At 46.2% G+C, this 26,440-nt stretch overlaps 1 protein-coding gene across 1 annotated transcript; it reads right to left on the minus strand.

The window, feature by feature from the left end:
* Positions 1 to 1,718: 1,718 nt before the first annotated feature.
* Positions 1,719 to 2,910, minus strand: LOC136459480 (heavy metal-associated isoprenylated plant protein 9-like). Its single transcript, XM_066459329.1, has 3 exons — positions 2,829 to 2,910; positions 2,478 to 2,726; positions 1,719 to 2,356 (listed from the first exon to the last, which is right to left on the minus strand). Exons 1-3 carry the CDS (start codon positions 2,908 to 2,910, stop codon positions 1,719 to 1,721), a joined length of 969 nt encoding a protein of 322 aa, XP_066315426.1.
* Positions 2,911 to 26,440: the final 23,530 nt, after the last annotated feature.

A 26,440-nucleotide genomic window follows, 5' to 3' on the forward strand; every position in this document is an offset into this window, starting at 1 on the left:
TTCGATTGTTTTACTGCACTGCTGTCTTTCCATCTCGCTAGAAAATTCAGTTGCTTATCTTTTCTTTTATATATCATGATTTTTTGGTCTCTTGTCATGTGTCATCTACCTTTGTCATGTTGTCCCTTCTTAAGTGTCTTTCATATCTTGGAACATGTCGAGCTTATTAGATGTTTGTATGGAACAGATGGTTAAAAATACCAGGACGTCAGGCTTGAGTGGGGGGAACCGTGAGGACCTACCACCTCCACCACCGCCTGTGTCAATTGAACAGCTCCTCATGATGCAGACGCAACTCATGCAATAGATGGCGCAGAATATGCAAAATGCACAGAACAATCCTCCACAACAAGTCCAACAAGTCAGAGACAAGCGGGATGAGTTCCTGAAAGGTTGCGCGCCTACCTTCACTAGCTCCTCAGACCCGCTTCAAGCCGATGATTAGCTCCATGTCGTAGTGCTATAGCTTGAGATAGCACAATGCAATGACCGCGAAAGAGTGCTATATGTTACAGGGCAGCTTCAAGGGGTAGCACTTGATTGGTGCGTATCGTTTCAATATGGCCATCATAATGTTAATCAAATCAAATCACTTGGTAGGAATTTAGAGAAACCTTCCGCTTGCATCATGGGCCAGCGGTCAGCGGATGATGCTCAAGAGAAAGGAATTTTGAGGGGGCATGTCTGTGAGTGAAGTACAAAGATAAATTCACTCAACTCTCGCGCTATGGACCAATTGATGTGGAGGAAGATCATAACAAGCAGGATCTTTTCATGGAAGGCTTGAATGATGGTCTACAATATCAATTGCTTTCTCACAGCTTTGCAAATTTCCAGATGTTAGTGGATGGAAAAGGCTCTTATTATTGAAAGCAAGAGACGTAATATTGAGGCAAAGAAGCGAAAGTTTCATGGCTAACAATTTTACAATAACAATCATCCATGCTTCTCTCAACTCAGAACAACCTGCAGAGTTATTAGGGGCAGTCTAGTGTGGCTAACCGCACTCAATTTTAGCAGAGGACCCAACAACAGCAACAGGGCTAGTACCGTACTCAAGCTCCTCACCATGTCCAAGTCAATAATTCCCACCTAATACCCCCAATGCAGTAGCTTACAATAGGTGCTTCAGTTGTGGTGAACCCGGTCATTATTCATACCACTGTTCTAAGAAGGCAGCTCAAGGTTTTCAGGGGCAGAAGATAAATGTTCACACTCCAAGGTTTCCGGCGACAAGGAAGCGCGAGGGATGAGACGGGGGGCACGGGGCCTTGTGGGGTGCGGTGGCGGCATGCCCACAACCGGATCCGGTGGTCGACGACGAGGGAAGGCCGCCCACACTGGCGTGGTGGAGGTGGGCCGTGCAGATGAGGTGATAGAGCATGTGGGAGAGGGCATGGAGGAAGACGGCCCCGGTAGATATTTTAGGGCCTGTCAGCCAACGGACGGCTGACAGTGCCCTATTGGCTGGAGGGCCGATACCCCTGTCGGTCTGTTAGGGCTCACTTGGTTGTCGTAATAACCAACCACTCGTCAAGGGTTATCGGCCGTGGGAACACCGACAGAACCCTGTCGGCCCTCCATATGCCGATAGACATGAGCATTCCAAGCGCCATCTACTATATTTGCAATTCTTTTAAAACAAATGCTACATTCATAATTATTCATTAGAAAAATATTGTTTTAAAAAATCCCAAGAGAGCCCTAATAAGCCCTCGTCACTGGACGCTGCAAATGTGGGGGTTCTCATCCTGCAGGAAGGGCGCCCACATCTGTTGGCCGCCGTACACCTCACCTCCTTGCCACGGATAGTAGCCCTCAGGCGGTGGGTACGCCGGCCATTGACCCGTATAGAAGCCGACCGGCGGTTGGGAGGGCGCCGCCGCCCTGTATTGGCCACCGTACACTCCTAGTGCCGGGTAGTAGTAGCCAGGCCCAGCAGCCTGCGGTGGAGGGGCACCATACGACTCCAATGGCGGCGGCGGAAGCGGATTGCTGCTGCCTGCCGGTTGGACGGGTGGAGATGGAGCTGGCGCACGGGTACGTCGTCGTCGCCGGCTCCTGCAGCAAGGTGCGGCTGGTAGGGGCACAGATGACGAGGCGCCACTGGGATCGGTGGCCGCCTCCCGCGGCTCCCCATACATCTGCTGCATCCGCTGTGCCGCCGCCCATGCGGCGACCGCCTTCCGCTGCTCGTGGTCGTATCCGGGGAAATCTAGACTCCGGGAGTCGTCGCTGACAACTCTGACGGAACTCTTCGTCCTGGCCTGGAGGCTCGTGGCCACCGCCGAGGCGTCGGCCGTCCCGGTGACCTCCACCCGGCTCGCCGCCACGTCCGTCGTCACCGTGTCCACGCCTGCACCCACGGACGTCGAATGCACGCACAGCACGTGCACGTTCGTACTTGGGTAGTGAGTACGGATAACAAGCAAGTACAAGTAAACTTATTCCCCTGGTCTTCGTCCACGCTCACGCACCTGGGATCTGCATCACTCGCTTCTCGACCTTCTTAGCGCAGGACCTACAATGCAGTTTCGTCTCTAGGATGATGGGTGCCCGAGGCGGCGGAGAAGCGTTGCCGCTGGCCGCCTCACCGTCCTCCACGCCGTTGCTCACGACGTTGACGGCCTTCCCCGTCTTGTCTTGGAGCCGCGACCTGAGCACTGCCGCGTCGGCCGTGCCCTCGATCACCACGAGCCCAGTCCCGAAAGTCACGCTGTCCACCCCTGTATGCAAACGCCCACAAAAGAAGAGGGAGCTGAGAGATCAAATGATGCGCTGGTGCACAAATGGAGCTCGATCGATCGGCGTGTGCAGCGCGTACGAACCGGGCAGTTTCATGACGGCTTTCTGGATCTTCTTCGCGCAGCCGTGGCAGTGGACGTCCATCGAGAGGATGACGGGCGCCATTAGTGCCGGTGCTGGGTCGTCGTTGATCTTAGTTAGACACAGCAGTCTACCTCCGTGCCTACTAGCTCTATGCATCTATTGACTATGGGTGTGTGCAGTGGAATGGCTCGCGATCGGTGTCTATATATATAGAGCAGCACTGTTAAAATATCAGAGATTCTTCATTGATTGATACTGCGGCATACTACGTTTCCATGTACGAGCGTGATTTGTTGTATCTCTAAAATTGGAACGCTACCATATAGATTGATTACTTCCATTACTTATAATCTTGTAGTCGAAGCATATATATATATTCACACTCTTATACAGTAAAAATAATACTCGTAAAATTTTGTTTTTGCAACCTTTCCAAAACATATTGGGAGGCAAAAAACAATCACACGCCTCTAAAAATTTAGCATGAACAATCATCAACGCAATGCCTTCCTTTTTTTCTTTTTGCAAAAGATAGTGCAGATACATATACTAGCGCTCCACGACGACCATCCCTGTAAGGCACACACGCGCATGCATCTTGCCGATTACCGTCACGTTACGACGAGAGAGAAACGATGCCAGTTAATAGTAACGATATCTAATTGTTGTGGCCAGCTTTATTTGTACGATGATGCAAAACACTTCACCTCAAGCAATATAAATCTGGCAGACAAAAATTAAAAATTCATCGATAGCAGGCATTTTAATAAACGGAACACAAGTTGACACCGACGAAGGAAGGACACAAATTTAGTAGTAGACGATGATAGACGGAACTAGTAAAATTAAATTCAGTCGTAGACGATGATAGACGGAACTGGTAAAATTAAAGAAACTCGCATCTTTCACTGTCTAAATTGTCAACAACTAAAGTAATCCTCATCATCATCAGTATCGTCGTCGTCATCCTCCTCCTCATCATCATCAGTAACAACGTCGTCCTTGTCCTCGTCGTCATTCTCATCATCATCATCATCGGTATCCTCGTCGTCCTCGTCCTCCTCGTTGTCGGAGGAAAACTCGAACTTCGGAAGAGCATAAGTTTCGCTAACAACGGTGGCTCGCAGCCCCAGCTTGTTGTAGAGCTGCACCTGGATCTCCCCTGCGCTGGCGTTGCCGCCTTCCACCACCACCCGACCGGTATCCGTGAACACTTCAACCACCACCCGACCTGCGAATTCGAACGTACGTACACAAAAACAAGAGGCCGGGAACGCACGAACGGAGTCGAAATCGATCGACGCGTGAGGAACATGTACAATATAATGTATAACTAGCTGGTAGTAGTATGTATAGAAGTCGCGCGCGGCCGGAGCATGCTTATTGCTAGCTTGCACGTACCAGCCACATCCTCGATGAGCTCGCGGATCTCCGTCTCCCACTCGTCGCAGTCGACGCCGATGTAGAGGGTGATGGTCGCCATCGCCGCCGCTTGTCGTCTTATTGCCGATGCGCCTCTCGCCGATGCCTAGCTAGCTATTATTGCTATCTAGCTCGAAGCTCGGACGGGCCCGTACGGTTGCTGTGTGCATGCATGCATGGCGCAGGGGTGGTATTTATACACAGGATCGGACTACAGGAGGGCGATCCAAGTGATCGGCGTACGCCGTGAGGAGTTCAGGGAAACCTTTCTCCTTTTGTTTTTACATTTACTATATGTATATAAATGGAAATGATGGTCTGAAACTCGTAGTCAACCGGGTGGAGGGATAGTTAGGAGTTTCCTGTGCCGCCGTCGCCCGCTCTCCTTCCAAAAAGATATATACTTACTCCCTCCATATCATATTTAGATGACGTTTAGGACATGAGTACGCTTACCAAGGAGAGATTAATTAGGGAGTAATTTTCCATGTCTACCCTTATTAAATGGGGCTGCAGTTGTTCCCTGTACAAAAAAGATGCGTTGCTCTAGTGGCTAGCTCTTGGGTGCCCAGCGAAGCAGGTCGCCGGTTCGAGTCCCCGCAGCTCGCTTATTTTTTATATGTGATGCATTTTGCATGGCACTGTACACGAATGCATTTCGTTTGCCGTGGTGGCTGCTCGTGCGCGCGCGTTTTGGCCGTCGGCGGCAACATTTTGGCCGCCGGTCTCCATGCCGAGCGTGATGTGAGGAAGATGAACTGGTGGGCGACTTTGCTGTTAGGCGGCGAGGGATGGCAGGAGCATGATGGATGGCGGGCGAGCGGGCTGCATGCAGAGATGAAGGAAGGCGGCGCGCGATTAATGCAGCGGGCGAGCGGGCTGCATGCAGAGATGAAGGAAGGCGGCGCGCGATTAATGCAGTGTCGAGCGGATAACCGGGCCGAGCGTGCGAACCCAAGCGGCAGGGGCAAACAAGTCAAAATTCCATCCCACGAGCCGCAACGTCTTCCTTTCGCGCAAACGACTACGACGCCAGAACGTCATCTAAAACGGATACGGAGGGAGTACTATATATATCATCGCTGTTTTCACAAGCGCAACACTCTCTCACGTACGGTGGCGAGTTCGAACTCCTCTTAATTTATACCTGCCGTTTTCATATGATCGTACTAGATTTGATTGTGTCCGTGCGTGCTTTGCTGCTTAATTTCCCTCGCGAGCTGGCTGTGTGCCGTTATGAGTAGGGATGAAAACGGTATGGATATTTTCCGACCGTATTCGAAATCGAATCTGTTTAGAGGGGTTGAGATCTGTCCGTATTCGAGTTCGGATATTCAACATCCGATACCATATCCGTATCTGAATACTCAAATCGCATATTTATGATATCCAATCGTATCCTATCCGACATAGTTGACACTATCCGTATTTGAATCCGAATCCAGACAAAATATGAAAACAAATATAATATCGGTGATATCCGTCCGTATCTGATCCGTTTTCATCCCTAGTCACGAGGCAAGAACCGCTGCGGAGCGTTACAGGCGGCCTGCTGCAGGCGCAAAGAAGGTAATTAAAGGATGTCATGCCGGAAAAGGAAGCAGCTTGGCGAGGTACTACTTGAAGCTGTTGACATCGGCAAGTACACATACATACAGGAGTATAATGAAACAAACCAACGAGGAGCGTGGGCCAACGGACCAAGAAGACCTACCAGCTGCTGAAGGTACTCCTCCACTTCCATCACCTTTTTGAAACGAATCAGGCAGGAGAGCTGCCGACTATATTAAAAAGAAGATAAGCCCAAAATAGGCACAACAATACAACAACGACCAACAACGCCGAAACTCAACAAAAAGAAAAAGAACAACAACTCTAGTCGGTCGGATTGGGACATCGACATGAACCGCACAAACAACAGAAAATAACACACTACAGCTAAGACAACTCAACAAACAAACATGTCGTCGTCAACAAGAGCAAACAAAACAAAGACAACCAACATGAACCCTACAACCCATTGAGTAAAGGCAAAGTGACCTCTGCCACAAGATCCCAAAAGGCACGACCTTTCAATTCCATCATAGGCTTGAGGAGATCCGGTGGCAATAAATTCTTCAGGCAACCTACAATGTCTTGTATTGCGTTGTCATCGAGCTTCCCATCCTTCCCAACGATGCCCAACTCATTTAACACGTTGCGCTGTGCAAGGCGGGTACTTCGACGAAGTAAAGACCTATCATAGGACTTACGTCAACGTCTTGCTGTTACGGCAAGTGGTGAAGGGGAACATACAGGAGGACACGGCACGTCCTTCTCCTTCCCAGTTGTGGTAGATGGAGAAGACATTGCCTTTACTGATGGACCATCTGCTAGTTGGGACACTTCTGCTGTGACCTCGGTCGTAGAGTGTGCAAGAGCGTCTTCGATGGTGATGAGATAGATGGGGTTCTCAACTATCACTTGTGAGACAGTTTGCTCATCATCAGATGCGTCCTCCACCAAAACAATATCCTCAACAGGAGTGACATCTTGAACACCAGAGGTCTCTAAGGGCATTGTAACAGGTTGATCTATTATCTTCTCACCCATGATGGCACATGTATCCTCACACACCAAGGAGTCGGCGGGTGCGCACGCCTCCACAATAGAGGCGAGGATCGATGACATCGGAGAGCGCCAAACTGGAGAACTGGGGCCGAAGAGCTCAGCCATGTTGGAAACAGAGGTATGCTCTCCAGGTGGCTCTGCATAGGGAGCAAAGAGACCGGACACATCAACAGAAGGGTCCTCACTTGGCAGCTCAACATGCTTCAAGTGTGTAGCCAAACGTGCCAGCCACAACTTGATAGCTGAAATCTCATCTATGAGTGGCCGCACCAGATTCTCCAAATGGGTGATGATATGTTGTTGAAGCTCTGAGTGCAGTGACTGCAGCAGAGGAGTAAGTATGGATTGGAGATCAAAGATGGCCGGAGCTTGAGGTGCACGATCACAGCGGGCATGTAAATCCTCCCCTCGCAAAGGCGAAGGGCTCTGTGGAGGCGACGGTTGAGTGCAGAGTTGATTTGGCGATGATGCGACCACAATGTGTGCCCAACTACGAGTTGGTTGGGGGTGGCGAGGATTGGCAGCTGGGGAGGGTGTGTTCTAGGTAGGGGAGGGGAACCGATGGGGGCAGTGCCTCTCCCGATGCCTAGGTCGACGACAACGAATGCAACGGAACAAATCCCGACATGAGCTAACCCGATGATCACGAGCAAGACAACGATAGCATCTGCCTTGAGCCCACTGCTTGAAGGCAAGGCTGCGCTCAGATTTCAGTGTGTCCATGGAAGGCAATGGCTCCTCGACGCCACGCCTAGGATGTGAGCGACCCTCAGAGCTGCCTTTGAGAGCCATGGCTGCCGTGACCTCCCCCAGATGAACTGGACGACTGAGTTGGGGGTGGGTGGTTCTGTGACCGGCAGCACAGCAGAGTCCAGATCCGGAGGCTCCGCAGCAGCTAGAGCGCGTCATGGTGAGGACAAACGGGGCAGCTTCGGCTTCTCAGCTGGATATGTCACAGTGCGTGCTCCTCCTTCCTTTCCTTCGTCGTCGCGGATCTGCCTCTTCGTCGTGCTGGTGCGACCGCAAGCAAAGGAATCGAAGTTTTCCATTGTTCCTCCGGCCGTCGCTGAGCCTGCCCAGGCCCATGAAGTCCTAGGCACATGCCTCCATGGGGAGACGATGAGCCGGCGTGGATCCAGGAAGCACTGGGGTTCTATGGGCTTGCTAACCGAAGATCCCCACAGAGCAACGGTTGCTAGCTATGTGGGCGTCGAGGAACCCCTCGGTTGCCGACGGAGCGGGTGTGGGGGTCCCCTTGGGGCGGCGACGGCCGACGGCAACGCTCGGGATGGCGGCGGCAGGGCGTCGGAGATCCCTTCGGAGCCCGGCGCCACGGGTATGGGTGAGCTCCTCAGGGCAGCGTCAGCGGTGGCGTTCCGAATGGATCTCGCCGGCCCACCTCTTGTCCCTCCACCGGTAGGCTCTACATCTCTTCCAAGAGGACTGGGAACCCAGATGGTCGAGGCGGCGGTGGACGCGACGCGACGCACAGCGGCGGCGGCGGCGGCGGCGGCGACACGACGCCAAGGAGGCAGAAGTTGGATGGATCTAAGCAGTCACACACTCACAACAAATTAAGTGCTTATACTTTGGGTAATGAACTTACCGAGACTTCCATCACCTTAAACCACCTTATTAGACTTCTAGCATCCAGTGTTTGACATGCATCATACATTCATGCATACATTGGGAGGCTACGTTCTGCACGTACGGGACTACGACTGCGACGTACAACGTGGGTGGGTGGTGGCTAGCTTCAGTGTCGCGCGCGGCCGATCCAGTGCACCTTGCATTCAGCTTCTTTGTCGAGTGCCTCAGGCCGATATACACTCGATGAAGTCTTTGCCGAGTGTTACATTCGGCAAAGAGCGCTCGGTAAACAGTTTATCGGCAAAGATCTCTTTGCCGAGTGCACTTTATCGGGCACTCGGCAAAGCCTTTGCCGAGTGCTAATCTGACACTCGGCAAAGAAAAGTTGCTATGACGGCGAGCGCCACCATGACGACGGTTTTGCCGAGTGTCAAGGTCAAGCACTTTGCAAAGGTCGCCGCTTTGCCGAGCGCCGTTGACTTAGACACTCGGCAAAGGTGGCCACTGTGCCGAGTGCCACCGGCAAGATACTCGACAAAGGTAGCCTATTTGCCGAGTGTCCTGTCAAGACACTCGGCAAACAGGAGACCTTTGCCGAGTGCCTGGCCTGTGGCACTCAGCAAATCTGTGATGTTTACCGAGTGCAATGGCCTTTGCATTCGGCAAAGCATGTTCCCAGGTAGTCACTTTGCCGAGTGTCATGGCCATTGCACTCGGCAAAGTGACTGAAAATAGTCTTTTTTATTTGTTTTTTATATCCCATCCAAACAAATAGAAGATATATATAACAAACATCACTAACATCACATATATATCATCAACAGCACATATATATCACCAACACCACATATATATCACAAACGTCACATGTCTCATAATATATCACAAATAAGTTCACAAGTAATCCAAGTGCTCCATCATCTACAACCACAAATGCAAATAGAAGTACCATTAACAACCACAAGAATCTTAACCAGATGGCCAATGAGACTGATTTGGTGAAGGATTCGCTGAAGCATGAGGATCGTTCGATGCCGCCGATTGATTATGCACAAAGGAGAAGAGATTGTATGTGTGAGACAAGATAAATATATACCATACATGAATAAAACTTTCATACTCTACTAGGTTTGACTGTAAGCATGAACATACAAACTAAAACATTTATACTCACAGGAGTAGAATAGTGAGGAGGTGGAGGTGGAGGTGGAGGTGGAGGTGGAGCGAATAGCGAAGGTGGCGGAACTACACCCGTAGCGGTGCCAAGACTTTGCATGTACTGAAGAATCTCCGCCATCCTCCGCTGCTCGGCCTCCACCCTCTCCATCTTCACCTGCATCTGCTCCCATATCCTCCTCTCTTGTTCTAGCTGGGCCTACAATATATTCACCTCAATGTTACAATAATGCAAAGGAAAGGTATAAAAAACCAATGAATGACGAATAAACCAGGAATAACCTTGAGTGCCTCCACCCGGTGGTGTGAAGTGTCCTGCCGAGGTCGTATGGCTGGGCTCGTGCTCATGCTGCTTGCTCCAATCTAGGAGAGACTGAGAGTAGCAGCCGAGTCGATTGCGTCATCGCCAATCCAGTACCGCCCATGTTTCTTACCTCCTCCCACCCTCATGACGACTTCTCCATCAAGGTCCTCAGTGCTCGGATCATACTCTGGCCATGGACCTCCCTTGCCATCGATATGTACTCACTGAGGCGGTTGTGGACGGTCGCATTGTTGTATGCCTCGGGCCCGTCCTCTGGGTTGTAGTCAACATCAGACGTCGTCTTGCCCTTGTGGGCCATAGTAAATGCCTTGAAGATGGAGCAAGGCTAGCCACCATGTGACACCGACTGCGAGAAAAAACAGCAAGATGATTAGAAATCATGCAGAATTGAGCGTTAGAATAAATAAATGAATTCACGTACCCATGTTTCTGCGTATCCGCTGAGGCTACGGTTGCCTTGGTGGTGTGCTACACCTAGCATCATCAAACGCCGCTCCCAGCACAAGTTGTGCATCTCCTCCCACTCGTGTGAGCACCACTTGTCCACCATCTGTACCCAGCACTGGGGATGCGCAACGCACCAATAAGGAATCATCTACAGGCCATCAAGTACATGACATATCAAAAGATGAAATTAAGCCTACTTAATCTTAAAAGGAATCAGTATTAATGTACTGTATTTACCTGCAGGTACTAGTCTTGGGTCAGCGTCATGGTTCTTGCGGCCCTTTTGGTGACCTTCGTTCCAAGGACGGTCCCATGGTAAGTTACGATGGCCTGGATGCACGCCTCGTAATGCATGTCCACGATGAGTTTTTTGCAGCATTTGGTAGCCACCGCATCCGCCCTGGCCTCATGTCCGTCCTGGCATCTAAAGAAATCCTGCATACAAACATGATGTATCCATTCATTATTTCAAGAATGTCCAATGAATACGATGTATTGAGCAATGTAGTGCGAGGAAGACTTACCCACAGCTCTTGCTTCACCCGCTCCGCCTTGTTGTTGAATACCCTGCAGGCCCGATCTGCAGCATCGGGGGCGGCAGCGTAGTGGTCAAACGAGTAGGCCGGCCTCGTCACTCCGGCGTACTCAACCAGGCCAGGGAAGTGCTCCTTGCATAGAAGACCGAGGATGCCATTGACTTGGCGTGTGTGAGCACCTCCACTCGCCACAATCATCCAGTTCCTGCCCAAGTGATGAAGAAAATTATTAGTTTCTATTTTGATTTTCAACATATCATATAAAGTAGTGATAACATCTAAAATTACTTACTTTTCCCCTCGGGTCAAATCAGCGGGCGTCTCTCACGAGGTATCGGTCACTGAGGGAGGCTCGTGGGACCTCATAAGTAGATGCTCGACGAACTATAGGAAGCGGAACCCCCTGCTGTCGCCTCCTTCTCGTCGTCCACCTGCGCCTCCTCGGTGTCCTCCTAGGGCACCTGCTCCTCCTCCTCCTCATGTGATGGGATGGTAGGTGACGGCTCTCTCCTGTGGCTGCTCCTCCTCCTACTCTCCTCCGGTGTAGTGGTCCTTGTCCTTTGGTACAAGGACGCTAGCTTCCTCATCCCACCGCCCACCATCTTTGTTCAATCACCTGCAATTAAAAAGAGTAAACCAATAAGCACAGATAAACAAGAAGTACTTAGAAAGAGATGCAAAATAAACAAAACGTAATTATAAAATAACATAGTATTACATGTATTAGAAATAATCTTTATAATCAGGATTAGCTGGATCTAAGTCTCATCATCACTATCAATCATGTTGAAATAATCAACACTATCCGAATGAGCAATGTTGCCATTGTCATTGTCTAAATGTAATCCCTCAAGCATTTGTAAGTCCTTCATATTTTGCACCTCATCTCCAGCGTCCTCTTCAATAACCGTTTCATTGTCTACTTCCATTCCGATCACTTTGGTTAAGTCTATCTCAAACCTCCCTTCTAGTCTCTCTTCTTAAAAGAACTCTCCGTCATACGTGTTTGGGTCTAAGTTATAATCTTCATCGTTTGAGACAGGCACTTTATCATGTGGCGATACCCTGTGCACAATATCCCAACCCTTAAGATGCCTTTTGGTTTGACACGCATATGGGAGATAATAAACTTGTGTGGCCTGTTGGGCCACAATATAGACATCATCTCCTAGTAAGATGGAATCCTATCGAATTTCAACTAGCCTAAGATTAGAATATGTCCATCTCATTACTTCAGGATCAAACCAATGGCATTTGAATATGATGGGATTAAAAGGTTTGGAACCATGAAATTTGAGTTTCGCGGATTCCTTGGTCATGTATAGCCGTTGGATCCTCGGTATGAACGGAAGGTGTTGTAGGATTGTCATGGGAATGTGAAGCTGCCTCTTCTGGCCATCACCAGAATCTACCTCCAGGAATCTAGAGGATTTACACTTTGGACTGTACTTTGCTTCCATGTCTTCTTTCCTAAATAGGACGCACCCTTTCGGGCAAGCATGTATCTGCTCATATGGCATCTTATGTAACACCTCGTGTGTTAGCCTTGCATAACTTGACTTGCATAACATGAGCATGATCATCACGCATTCATAAACAAGCATTTACAATTGAAACATTTGATTGCAACATCTGCAACGTTTGCTTATTATCGCATGTTTCTTAAACATATGCAACTTTTCTCGTTATTTCATGTCTCCATGTGTCTATGCATATGATCATGAGTGGACACATGTACTTGGTGGATGTGAGTCACACAAACATGTAGCCACACCTAGGGTAGCAAATAGAACCTTGTTTAGAGTTACATTTCATGAACCAACACTTAAGCTTTCTGGTGTTTACACTAACTAGCTCAATGAGTGACTACTACATGAAGTGATTGTGTGACCTTGCAAATAGCTTAAACATGTTTAGAATATCATCATGAACAACTTTGGTATTTAGGGCTAGGGCTAATTTGGTCATTAGGTCATAGTTTGAGTATGTATCATCATTTGAATGTAGCTTGTTTGACCAAGTTTGAACTAGGTATTAGAGACCTTGCATGGAGGAGATCACTAAAGCAAAGTTGTAGTGTTTGACTTAAGGAACAACTTTTATTTTTAGGTCATTGACTGATTTAGCTTCTAACATGCTTGAATAGGTCCCACAAAAATCAATAAAATCAACATCTCATGACTTAACAAAATTTTCTAAGTCTTTGATTGACTGACAGACTGACAGGCCTATGTTGGGGGTGATTTTTCTCAGTCTTGGTTGAGAATTGGAGCGTGATCCTTGAACAAAAGTTGTAGCTGGTACATTAGACTTCAACCTTGATGTACTAAGTTTTCGCTAAAAGCCATTGGTAACGAAGTTTTCATCGTTGCAATACGCGCTGTCAGGCTCGGCTTGGCTTAACTGAATCAACTGACGACGTCGTTCAGTGGCCGACCGACGCCAGGGCAGAGCCGCCGCGTGGACGTCGTGGCTGGCCGCGCGTCGCCAACGCCCTGCCCCGCGTGACAAAGCCAAGCCAGAGCGCGGCTTTAACACCGCCAACGCCCGCCCGACCCCTTCCGCGCTCTGTTTTTCATTTCCACGGCCTTCTTCCTCGCCCGCTGCTGCAGCCATTCCTGCACCTAGAGCCGCCGACGCCATTGCCGACGACAGCTCGTCCTCGCTGCTCCTCCGCCACCACAACAGCACCACCATCACCCCAGCAACTCCAGACGTCCCCCATTGCCCGCTGTTCTAGCTTGGTAAGCCACAGCAATGCACACGCTCTCGCCGGAGTTCGCCGCCGTGTTCCGTCGTCGTGGCCACACCGTTATAGTCTACCATTCCACGCGATAGCTGATGCGCTAGGTTCGCCGTAGTACACTGGTGCTCGTTCGAGCTTTAGGTCGAGCCACCGAGGTCATCACCGGCGTTTTGCCATCGTTCCGCCCCACCGTGCCATCACAGTCGTCCGCCATGGTCGGCGGTGAAGTGCTTCGGTGCTCCTTCCATCCATACGAAGGCCACCACCGGGTGTGGGTGAATGAGTAGACCATGTTGGTGTAGTCGCTACCGCCGACAAGTTCACCGACGATGAGCTAGGGCTGTGCCGCGTCGAACGGCACCGTCTCCCCTGTTTTCAGTCGATGACAAGTGGGCCCGGCTGATCGGTGGGCCCCAGTTGCCAGTGACTGGTATTAGAAAGCTAGTTCATTTAAATCTAGATCTGGTGTTGTTTTGTAAATTTTGTATCTTTAGTTTGGTAGCTTCAAAAATTGTGAAATAAATTTGGTAGTGTTCCTTAGGAAGTGTAGTATTTAGGAAAAATATGTTCTTGACATTTACAGTAGAAATTTTTGGAGATTTAAATAGGGATTTGAAATGTGCTTTTGAATGCATTCAAATTTGTTTATTTTATATCTAGAGTTCTTGTTCTCCAAAAATTATGAAATTTTTGTGGTAAGCTAGTCTTAGCATATGTGAGCTCTGGTAAAAATTTGAAGATGAGTTCATGTGCAGAATTTTAGTTATAGATTTTTCTTTTATAATTAGGAGATCCTTGTGTAAATTTTTATAAATTATTTAGGAATCCAAAATCCATGAAATTTGTTGGAGGTAATCCTAGTACCATATGGATGCTAAGAAAAATAGGAAATCTGTTGCTTGATACTTTTCAATAGGGTTTTCCATTTATGCTATTTCAAGCCTTGCTGCCTTATCATTTTTGTATAGGATGTTCTACTGGGTAAAATGACATGAAATGTTTATAGTAGTCCTTTGATAGCATTAGTAAGGCACTGTAAATTTTTGAGAATTTATGAAGTACATCTAATATATGTTTATTATTTAACCTAGATATCTAAATAAAATAATAAAGGTATTTAAATAAATAGTTTGGACTTCACCATTATATTATCTTAAATGTATTTGGTATGCTTAAACTGTTGGTAGATTTTATGTTGTCAAATTTTGAATGATTACATGAAGTAGAAGTATTGTTACTTTATATTGCATATTGAGTAGTTTCTGGACTGATTCTAGAGTTTGATGAGTTGCATATTGAAAATGAGGTGTACTATAAAAATGGTTAATAACAAAGTTGTAGAGAATTTGATAAGCTTTCCAGAAAGTCTAGGATCACTATATTTGGATTAGTAGAACTCCAGTTATGAGTGAAACAAGTAGCTACTGTTTTGTGGTATAATCGATGCATTATGGAAGTAGATGATTAAATAATCGAGAAGAGATATGCACCTACTCAATAAACATGATGCACTTGTTAACATATATGCATTCGTAATACTTATGCCATACTCATGCTTCTAGGATCGGAGGAAGAGATCACGTTGCTGGAATTCGAAGAAGCAGAGGAAGGGGACCCGCAGGAGAATCCGCAAGCCGCAGCTCCCGAAGGCGTGGAGCAGAACCCTGAAGAGCTTCCGGAGTGTCCTGACCACCGCCCTACTTCCTTTCTGCGAGGCAAGCCCCAGAGCATTATAAGTCTCCTAGTAATTTATAAATGTTTACTTACATACTTATGATTGATGCATTAGGTTATAAGAGTTGAATGGAACCACTTGATGCATGTAAATTCCTTGTCCAGATATTAACCCTTTAACTGGTATAGGTCCAGGATCGAATATATGCTTAGCCATGCTTAGACCGGTAGAAGTCGGGTGATGTCCTATCACCTGCGAGATGTAGGTGGATACCGGGGCACGGTTGGCTATATCTGCTATCGTGGAACAGAACCATGGAGTAAAAGTAAATCGAGACCGGACGGGAAGTCGATAGAAAAGCAACAAGACATGGAGGTCTTCGGTGTGGATCTATCCCCGTCTGTGTCGATTAAGGACCGTACCATTGTTGGAAGCTTCTGACAAGATTGAACGCATGCCTCTCACTTAGCTGGCCGGATAACTCATTCCGACCGCTGAAGCCGAGTAATTCAACTCAGGCCGGGAACCGTTCTGTTGTGCGCTCCTTCCGGGGAACGATCAGACTGAGCCCAAGGGCAGGCTTGGCCTGAGCATCCTGGCATCTGGTGTTCCAGATTGTGCGGCGCGGTACTGACCCACGAAATGTGTACCTGAGTTGTATCAAAGGTGACCTAAGGCTATCAGTGGCTGGTAGACCTGGGTTTGTGTTAGGAATAAATTCCTAGCTGGTTGAAATCGATTCGAATCGCCGTCTCTCCCGGATAGTGAGAAACTTGGACTAGCTCCCAACATCGTAGCAACTGTGTTATGAAACAATGATGGTTCGGATGAATATGGAATTACAATACCTGCTATGGTTACTATTGTATGCTTCTAAATGATATACCACATGTTTGGCATAGGATAGTTGCTAATCTAGAAGTGGATAGCTATAATTAACCATGATAAAGGAATTATAACTGTACTAATGGATTCAATTGCCTTTTATGCAGAAATGTTGTCAAGTTACGTCCACTTATACAGCCTTGCATAATCCTTGGAGTCATTTTATTTCTGGTTCATGACTGGGTAAGTCTAGCTGAGTACCTTCTCATACTCAGGGTTTATTTTCCCATTGTTGCAGATGGCACTATGTATCATGGTTATTGCAAGAGTTGCTTCTATCCCGCCTGTGGATGAGGAGTAAGCCTTGGGTAGGCTTCTTTATTAATTCCTATCCTTGCTTTTGTGGACCGTAATCTTACTTGGCACTGTATCAAACTATGTTGGAAACTTTAATTTTCGAACTTAATTGCTTCCGCTTTATTTATCAAACTCGGTTTGTAATAACTTTTATTCGTACTCTGATGATAAATGTATCCGTGAACTTTATGTAATATGTGGCATGTATGTTGAATCCTGTACGATCTTGGTTGTTGTAAATCATTTATCAAGACCCGTCGTGGTACTCGACGGACTACCGGGTTTATATGGGTTCAAGTATGACAGTGTAACCGCTTGCGGGCTGCCATTGTACGTGTACTCTTATAAATTGGTCGGTTCTGCGATAGCTGGTATCAGAGCAAGATTCAACGTTATTGTCACAAGTGTATTTAAAACAAAAGTTTTTGTTTTCCAAAAACCCTTCTCTAGCAACTAATAGTTATATAATAGGTATTTGAAATCTAAAGTGTGCCAATGATCACTTTTCTTATGCCCAAATTAAGGACTATTAGGTGGCTATTTAAGTACTAACATGGGGGTTTTTACTTCGTCGTCCATACGGCGTGCTATAGTATAGATGCCATTCACTTGAGTGGTAATGTATGGATCAAATGCCTCTATGCCAAGGTAAGATAATGAGTGTATGACCGCAAGATGTGAGAGTGCGGTCGGGAAGAGTTAGCTTTGGTACGGCTATGTAGGCATGCTTGCATGTGTATATGGTACGTATTTAATTGTGGGTTTAAATTATTGTCGGGTAGCTTGATACGGAAGTATATGTATGGGTATACATATATGGAAGTATTTACAACTACATTCTGCATATTTCATTATGGGTTTAGGGCTAAGATGAAATTCTTATGCAGGTACACTAACAACGAAACATGTAGCTCGACTAGTTACGCTATTTATGAGAGAACGTATGTATGCCACCGTGTCTACCGTTAGAAACAAATTTTTCCTAAGTTTGTGAGGACGTACGGAACGAGCATGCATCATGATAATTATCATTCACATAATTACATTGTTCCTCCCCTTATAAAATTCTTACTCGGTTATGTAACTCTTATCCATTATGGCATTGTCTCACCAAAGGGTACATGTTAATGGTGCAGATGGCATGCACCAAGCAGACTGCTCGCAAGTCCACCGGAGGTAGAGCTCCCAGCCGTCAGCTTGCTCCATGTACCCGTCAACGTCACACGTTCCTTGGAGAGTTCGGGATGCCTACACTCTTGTGGAGAGTGCTTAGCTATGTAGGCTATCCTGATGGAATAGAACCCCGCTACTTCTGGGCGAATGAGCAGTTGGGAGAAGGTCTCTAAGTTACTGTGGAGGCCGTTGTTCGTCCCCGAGGTGACGATTCTGAGTGGACAGGTTGGTGTTATGAGTCCACTGGTAGGACTGCTGAAGAAGCAGCTGGCAGAGCAGCCTTTGGGATCCTGAGGGATATCATGGATCGTTTTCCTCAGGAGCTGGCAGCCGCCTTGGCTGGAGTCTTTCCGAGGGGTAACCCCTCCACTGACTCATGGTAGTAGGCAAGAGGAAGATCTTTGGAGATTGGTGCAGTAGAAGGGCATAACAGCGATAACCCTTCCATGAGCGCCATGTTCGCAGTGATGAGAGTGTTAGATGGAGTAGAAGGTAGCCTCAGACGAGTGTCTGGTGCTCTTGGTCATGCCCGCGAGGACCGACGTCAGCTTCAGAGGGAGCATGACGCTGAGATTGAGAGGCTCACTAAAGAGATGACTCGGTTAACTCACCAAAGGAATGCGGCCTGGACCAGGGAAGATGTTCTGAGAGCTCGATAGTTCGAGCTGGGGCAGCAGCTGGCCAATGCGGAAGAATATAACGATCACCTACATGAAGAGGTTCATCTACTGAACAACCAGCTCCACCCTTATGTCCCACCTGGAGCCGCAGAGATGGATCTAGAAGAAGAAGAAGTAGAGCCTGAAGAAGAAGTGGAGCCTGAGGAGGGAGATGATCCTACGTCTGACCTCGATAGTGATCATGATGAGGATTAGATCGCTTAGCACTTAGTGGAAGGTCTAATGTATCACCTTTATTCATGTAATGGACCTGTAGTTCGAGTTTGGCATTAGTGACCCGACTATCATGTAATGTTGATTAATCGCACGTTTGGTTGAACATCAATGCAATTACAGTCCTTTGTCGGTAATCATGATTTAAATTTGCATGCGTTATGAGCGCAATGAGTGGTCAAATTGGGGATGTCATGTTGCGAGAATGAATTGTTATGCCTCTGTTTTTATTATGATTTTGAGAATATTCTCCAGTAATTTCAGTTTGGCATGAGTACCTAATTCATCTGCAATCTCTTGACATCAACCAATAATCGCTTATTGTTGCAACTTCGCAGATGACGCGCACCCGTGCTGGAGCCTGGTGGCAGCCAGGATGGCAACCATGATGACTTGCCACCCCCACCAGCCGCCGTCTGCTCAGGAGTTCTTTACCCAGTTCCTGGGGAGCCAGAGGACAATGGAGGAAGCTTTGCGCCTTATCGCGCAAAACACTGCTCGTGGCCACCCACATCAACCAGGGGCCAAGCCAAATCAGCACAGTACATTAAAGGAGTTTCTGGATACGAAGCCTCCAATCTTCAAGGTGGCTAAGGAACCACTATAGGCCGATGAGTGGCTGAATACCATTGAGCAAAAATTCCGTCTACTGAGGGTCACGGAGCATCTGAAAGCAGAGTATGCTTCTCATCAATTGCAAGGACCAGCAGGGATCTGGTGGACACATTTCCTATCGTCTTTGCCTGCTAATGCGCGAGTTACCTGGGAACAGTTCAAGCTAGCTTTTAGGGGACACCATATTCCCCCGGGCCTGATGCGCATGAAAGCGGCCGAATTTATGAGGCTCACTCAGGGAACAAAGTCACTCACAGAATATATGCACGCATTCAACAACTTGTCAAGATATGCTCCAAGTTTCGTGGATACTGAGGAGAAAAAGATAGAGAGTTTCAAGCGAGGTTTGGGTACTAAACTAATGAAGACTATGGCAAATTCTAGGTGTGCCATGTACAATGAGTTTATTAGTGATGCCTTGACCCAAGAAAATCACAACAACATGCATGCAGTTGCCAAGGGTCGCAAGAGGGCATATGAGGCCGGTGCATCCAGATCTTTCCAGTTGAAAAGCACCTATCACAGCTAGGCCACAATTCCGTCCACCTGCACCCAAGTTTAGGCCTCCACCACCTAAAAGCTTAGAATAATAGGCCACAGAAACCATTCCGTAAGGCATTCACTATTGCCCTACCAAAAGGAAATGGCAATCAGGACAGCTCCACCGGATTCAGAAGTAATCAACCATGTTTCAACTACAACCAACTAGGTCATTGGTCCAAGGAATGTCCCCACCCCAAGAAGAATAGCAACCAGAATTAGAACAATCAGAGACAGACGAATGCCAGGGCACGTTAGGGACAAGTGCATTATACCGCTGTAGAGGAAGTGCCCACCGGAGAAGTTGTCATGGCTGGTATGTTTCTCGTCAACAAGCATCCCGCTGTTGTTTTATTTGATTCAGGAGCTTCTCATTCATTTATGAGTCAAGCATTTGCATCTAGACATGATCAAGAAATAATTGAAGTAAGCAAAGGGGGTTTTAACATAAGTTCAGCAGGGGGAACTGTTACTACCAAAAAGATAGTCAAAAATGTACTCATCTCTATACAAGGGAGGGAGTACACAACAGATTTGATAATATTGCCCGGGTTATCGATAAGTGTAATCTTAGGCATGAATTGGATGAAGGATCATGGTGTTCTTATTGACACTAGCACCCGTACTATTATGTTGAGAAAACCCACGGGAGGGAATGCTTTTCTAGTACCACTCTCCCACGATTTCAAACCCCAACAGTTAGCCTGTGCTATCCAAACCACCACAATATGTGATATCCCCAGTGGTTTGTGATTTTCTAGATGTATTTCTAGAAGAATTACCCGGTCTACCCCCGGATAGGGACGTGGAATTTAAGATCGAATTAGTGCCAGGTACGGCACCCATATCCAGAAGGCCCTATAGAATGCCACCCAATGAGTTAGCGAACTTAAAGTTCAATTGCAAGATCTATTGGACAAGGGTCTTATCCAACCTAGCTCATCTTCGTGGGGATGTCCAGCCTTGTTTGTGAAAAAGAAGGACAAGTCACTGAGAATGTGTGTAGATTACAGACCACTCAATGCTGTGACCATCAAAAACAAATATCCATTGCCCCGCATCGACATCTTGTTCGATCAGCTAGCGAAGGCAAAGGTATTCTCCAAAATTAACTTGAGATCAGGTTACCATCAGATAAAGATCAGACCGGAGGATATACCTAAAACTGCTTTCTCTACTAGGTACAGACTTATACAAGTATTTGGTTATGTCTTTCAGACTAACAAATGCTCCAGCCTACTTATGTACCTGATGAACTCGGTATTCATGCCCGAACTTGACAAGTTCGTGGTTGTGTTTATCGATGATATATTGATTTATTCAGAAAATGAGTCAGATCATGAAGAGCATCTGAGGATTGTCCTATCCAGATTGAGGGAGCATAAGCTATATGCAAAATTTAGCAAGTGTGAATTTTGGTTGAGCAAAGTACCTTTCTTAGGTCACATTTTATCAAAAGATGGAATCTATGTAGACCCATCAAAAGTACAAGAGGTCATGGATTGGAAAGCCCCAACTTCGGTTCATGAAGTTCGAAGTTTTCTAGGGTTAGCATGATACTATCGTCGGTTTATTCCTGATTTCTCAAAGATAGCTAAGCCTATGACCAGACTACTTAGAAAGATGAGAAGTACAAATGGACACCAGAATGTGAAACAGCTTTTCACACCCTCAGAACTTTGTTGACTACAGCACCTGTGCTAGCACAACCAGACATTGAAAAGCCTTTTGATGTATTTTGTGATGCATCGGGAATAGGTTTGGGATGTGTGCTTATGCAAGAAGGAAGAGTAATTGCATATGCTTCTCGGCAATTGAGAAAACATGAAGTCAACTACCCTACACATGATTTGGAACTTGCAGCCGTTGTTCATGCATTAAAGATATGGAGACATTACTTGTTAGGGCAATGTATGTCATATCTATACTGACCACAAAAGCCTCAAGTATATCTTTACCCTAGCCATGAGCTGAACATGAGACAACAAAGATGGTTAGAATTGATTAAGGACTACAATTTAGAAGTGCATTACCATCTGGGTAAAGCTAATGTAGTAGCCGATGCACTTCAGTCGGAAGTCCCATTGCAACACTGTGGAAGCATTGTTGGAAGATGGATTCAACTTGTTACATCCTGCTATACTACACAATATCACAATCAGTTGTTCACTTGAGGGTAAAATCATAGAGCTATAATAGACAGATGTAGGAATAAGTCACATCAAGAGAAAAATGCAAGAGCAGGAAACCAAACATTTTAGATTGGATGAAAGAGGTGTATTATGGTTTGAGGACCGACTAGTGATACCAAAAGACCGTGAGCTAAGGAATCAAATTTTAGATGAAGCTCACTCATCAAAATTGTCTATCCATCCGGGTAGTAGTAAGATGTACCAAGATTTGAAAACCCATTTTTGGTGGACTAAGATGAAGAAAGAGATCGCAGCCTATGTTGCTAGGTGTGATAACTGCAGTAGAGTAAAAGTTGTCCATATGAAAACTGCTGGATTACTTTAGCCATTGCCTATTCCAGGATGGAAATGGGAGGAAATCAGCATGGATTTTATCACCGGCCTTCCAATGACGCCACAAGGTCACGATTCAATCTGGGTTATTGTTGATCGTCTCACTAAGTCAGCACACTTTATACCCGTGAACACACGGTATATAGTTGGAAAATACGCTGAGATATATGTTTCCCAAATTGTGAGACTGCATGGAGTACCCAGGACTATAATCTCAGATCGAGGACCACAGTTCATAGCTCGTTTCTGGGAGCACTTACACCAGGCTTTGGGAACCAAGCTAATCAGAAGTTCGGCATATCATCCGCAAACTTTAGGACAGACAGAGCGAGTGAACCAAATCTTAGAAGATTTACTTAGAGCTTGTGTTATATCTTCAAAAGGTTCATGGGAGAAATGGTTACCTTTAGCTGAATTCTCCTATAACAACAGTTATCAAGCGAGTATCAAGATGGCTCCATTTGAAGCCTTGTATGGCAGAAAATGTAGAACTCCATTGAACTGGATTGAGCCCGGTGAAAGGAGATACTTTGGTATTGATTTTGTCAATGAAGCCGAAGAGCAAGTACGTATCATCCAACAACATATGAAGGCAGCTCAATCAAGACAGAAGATCTATGCCGACAGAAGAAGAAGACCACTAACTTTTGAAGTGGGTGACTATGTATACTTGAGAGTATCACCCATGAAAGGTGTGAAAAGATTTGGGATGAAAAAGAAGCTTTCACCAAGATATGTAGGGCCATACAAAATTTTGGAACGAAAAGGGAATGTTGCGTATAAGTTACAACTTCCACCAGAGATGAGTGCAATCTTTGATGTGTTCCATGTTTCCCAGTTGAAGAAATGTCTTCGAGTATCGAAAGAAGCTATTGCACCCACCAACGTGCAGCTTCAATCGGATTTGACCTATGAGGAAAAGCCAATTCGAGTATTAGAGGAGATGGAGAGAGTAACAAGGAGTAAGATTATTAAGTTCTATAAGGTGGTGTGGAACAATCATAGTGAACAAGATGCTACGTGGGAGAGAGAAGATTATTTACGAGAAGTTTATCCCACCTTTTTCCAAGAATGGTACGTCTTGCAAATCTCGGGACGAGATTTTTTATAAGGGGGAGGGGCTGTAACACCTCGGGTGTTAGCCTTGCATAACTTGACTTGCATAACATGAGCATGATCATCACGCATTCATAAACAAGCATTTACAATTGAAACATTTGATTGCAACATCTGCAACGTTTGCTTATTATCGCATGTTTCTTAAACATATGCAACTTTTCTCGTTATTTCATGTCTCCATGTGTCTATGCATATAATCATGAGTGGACACATGTACTTGGTGGATGTGAGTCACACAAACATGTAGCCACACCTAGGGTAGCAAATAGAACCTTGTTCAGGGTTACATTTCATGAACCAACACTTAAGCTTTCTGGTGTTTACACTAACTAGCTCAATGAGTGACTACTACATGAAGTGATTGTGTGACCTTGCAAATAGCTTAAACATGTTTAGAATATCATCATGAACAACTTTGGTATTTAGGGCTAGGGCTAATTTGGTCATTAGGTCATAGTTTGAGTATGTATCATCATTTGAATGTAGCTTGTTTGACCAAGTTCGAACTAGGTGTTAGAGACCTTGCATGGAGGAGATCACTAAAGCAAAGTTGTAGTGTTTGACTTAAGGAACAACTTTTATTTTTAGGTCATTGACTGATTTAGCTTCTAACATGCTTGAATGGGTCCCACAAAAATCAGTAAAATCAACATCTCATGACTTAACAAAATTTTCTAAGTCTTTGATTGACTGACAGACTGACAGGCCTATGTTGGGGGTGATTTTTCTCAGTCTCGGTTGAGAATTGGAGCAGTGATCCTTGAACAAAAGTTGTAGCTGGTACATTAGACTTCAACCTTGATGTACTAAGTTTTCGCTGAAAGCCATTGGTAACGAAGTTTTCATCGTTGCAATACGCGCTGTCAGGCTCGGCTTGGCTTAACTGAATCAACTGACGACGCCGTTCAGTGGCCGACCGACGCCAGGGCAGAGCCGCCGCGTGGACGTCGTGGCTGGCCACGCGTCGCCAACGCCCTGCCCCGCGTGACAAAGCCAAGCCAGAGCGCGGCTTTAACACCCCCAACGCCCGCCCGACCCCTTCCGCGCTCTGTTTTTCATTTCCACGGCCTTCTTCCTCGCCCGCTGCTGCAGCCATTCCCGCACCTAGAGCCGCCGACGCCATTGCCGACGATAGCTCGTCCTCGCTGCTCCTCCGCCACCGCAACAGCACCACCATCACCCCAGCAACTCCAGACGTCCCCCATTGCCCGCTGTTCTAGCTTGGTAAGCCACAGCAATGCACACGCTCTCGCCGGAGTTCGCCGCCGTGTTCCGTCGTCGTGGCCACGCCGTTATAGTCTACCATTCCACGCGATAGCTGATGCGCTAGGTTCGCCGTAGTACACTGGTGCTCGTTCGAGCTTTAGGTCGAGCCACCGAGGTCATCACCGGCGTTTTGCCGTCGTTCCACCCCGCCGTGCCATCACAGTCGTCCACCATGGTCGGCGGTGAAGTGCTTCGGTGCTCCTTCCATCCATACGAAGGCCACCACTGGGTGCGGGTGAATGAGTAGACCATGTAGGTGTAGTCGCTACCACCGGCAAGTTCACCGGCGATGAGCTAGGGCTATGCCGCGTCGAACGGCACCGTCTCCCCTGTTTTCAGTCGATGACAAGCAGGCCCGGCTGACCGGTGGGCCCTGGTTGCCAGTGACTGGTATTAGAAAGCTAGTTCATTTAAATCCAGATCTGGTGTTGTTTTGTAAATTTTGTATCTTCAGTTTGGTAGCTTCAAAAATTGTGAAATAAATTTGGTAGTGTTCCTTAGGAAGTGTAGTATTTAGGAAAAATATGTTCTTGACATTTACAGTAGAAATTTTTGGAGATTTAAATAGGGATTTGAAATGTGCTTTTGAATGCATTCAAATTTGTTTATTTTATATCTAGAGTTCCTGTGCTCCAAAAATTATGAAATTTTTGTGGTAAGCTAGTCTTAGCATATGTGAGCTCTGGTAAAAATTTGAAGATGAGTGCATGTGTAGAATTGTAGTTATAGATTTTTCTTTTATAATTAGGAGATCCTTGTGTAATTTTTATAAATTATTTATTTATGAATCCAAAATCCATGAAATTTGTTGGAGGTAATCCTAGTACCATATGGATGCTAAGAAAAATAGGAAATCTGTTGCTTGACACTTTTCAATAGGGTTTTCCATTTATGCTATTTCAAGCCTTGCTGCCTTATCATTTTTGTATAGGATGTTCTACTGGGTAAAATGACATGAAATTTTTATAGTAGTCCTTTGATAGCATTAGTAAGGCACTGTAAATTTTTGAGAATTTATGAAGTACATCTGATATATGTTTATTATTTAACCTAGATATCTAAATAAAATAATAAAGGCATTTAAATAAATAGTTTGGACTTCACCATTATATTATCTTAAATGTATTTGGTATGCTTAAACTGTTGGTAGATTTTATGTTGTCAAATTTTGAATGATTACATGAAGTAGAAGTATTGTTACTTTATATTGCATATTGAGTAGTTTCCGGACTGATTCTGGAGTTTGATGAGTTGCATATTGAAAATGATGTGTACTATAAAAATGGTTAATAACAAAGTTGTAGAGAATTTGATAAGCTTTCCAGAAAGTCCAGGATCACTGTATTTGGATTAGTAGAACTCTAGTTATGAGTGAAACAAATAGCTACTATTTTGTGGTATAATCGATGCATTATGGAAGTAGATGATTAAATAATCGAGAAGAGATATGCACCTACTCAATAAACATGATGCACTTGTTAACATATATGCATTCGTAATACTTATGCCATACTCATGCATCTAGGATCGGAGGAAGAGATCACGTTGCTGGAATTCGAAGAAGCAGAGGAAGGGGACCCGCAGGAGAATCCACAAGCCGCAACTCCCGAAGGCGTGGAGTAGAACCCTGAAGAGCTTCCGGAGTGTCCTGACCACCGCCCTACTTCCTTTCTGCGAGGCAAGCCCCAGAGCATTATAAGTCTCCCAGTAATTTACAAATGTTTACTTACGTACTTATGATTGATGCATTAGGTTATAAGAGTTGAATGGA

Source organism: Miscanthus floridulus, chromosome 1 (assembly GCF_019320115.1).
Source record: "Miscanthus floridulus cultivar M001 chromosome 1, ASM1932011v1, whole genome shotgun sequence".
Classification (NCBI taxonomy): domain Eukaryota; kingdom Viridiplantae; phylum Streptophyta; class Magnoliopsida; order Poales; family Poaceae; genus Miscanthus; species Miscanthus floridulus.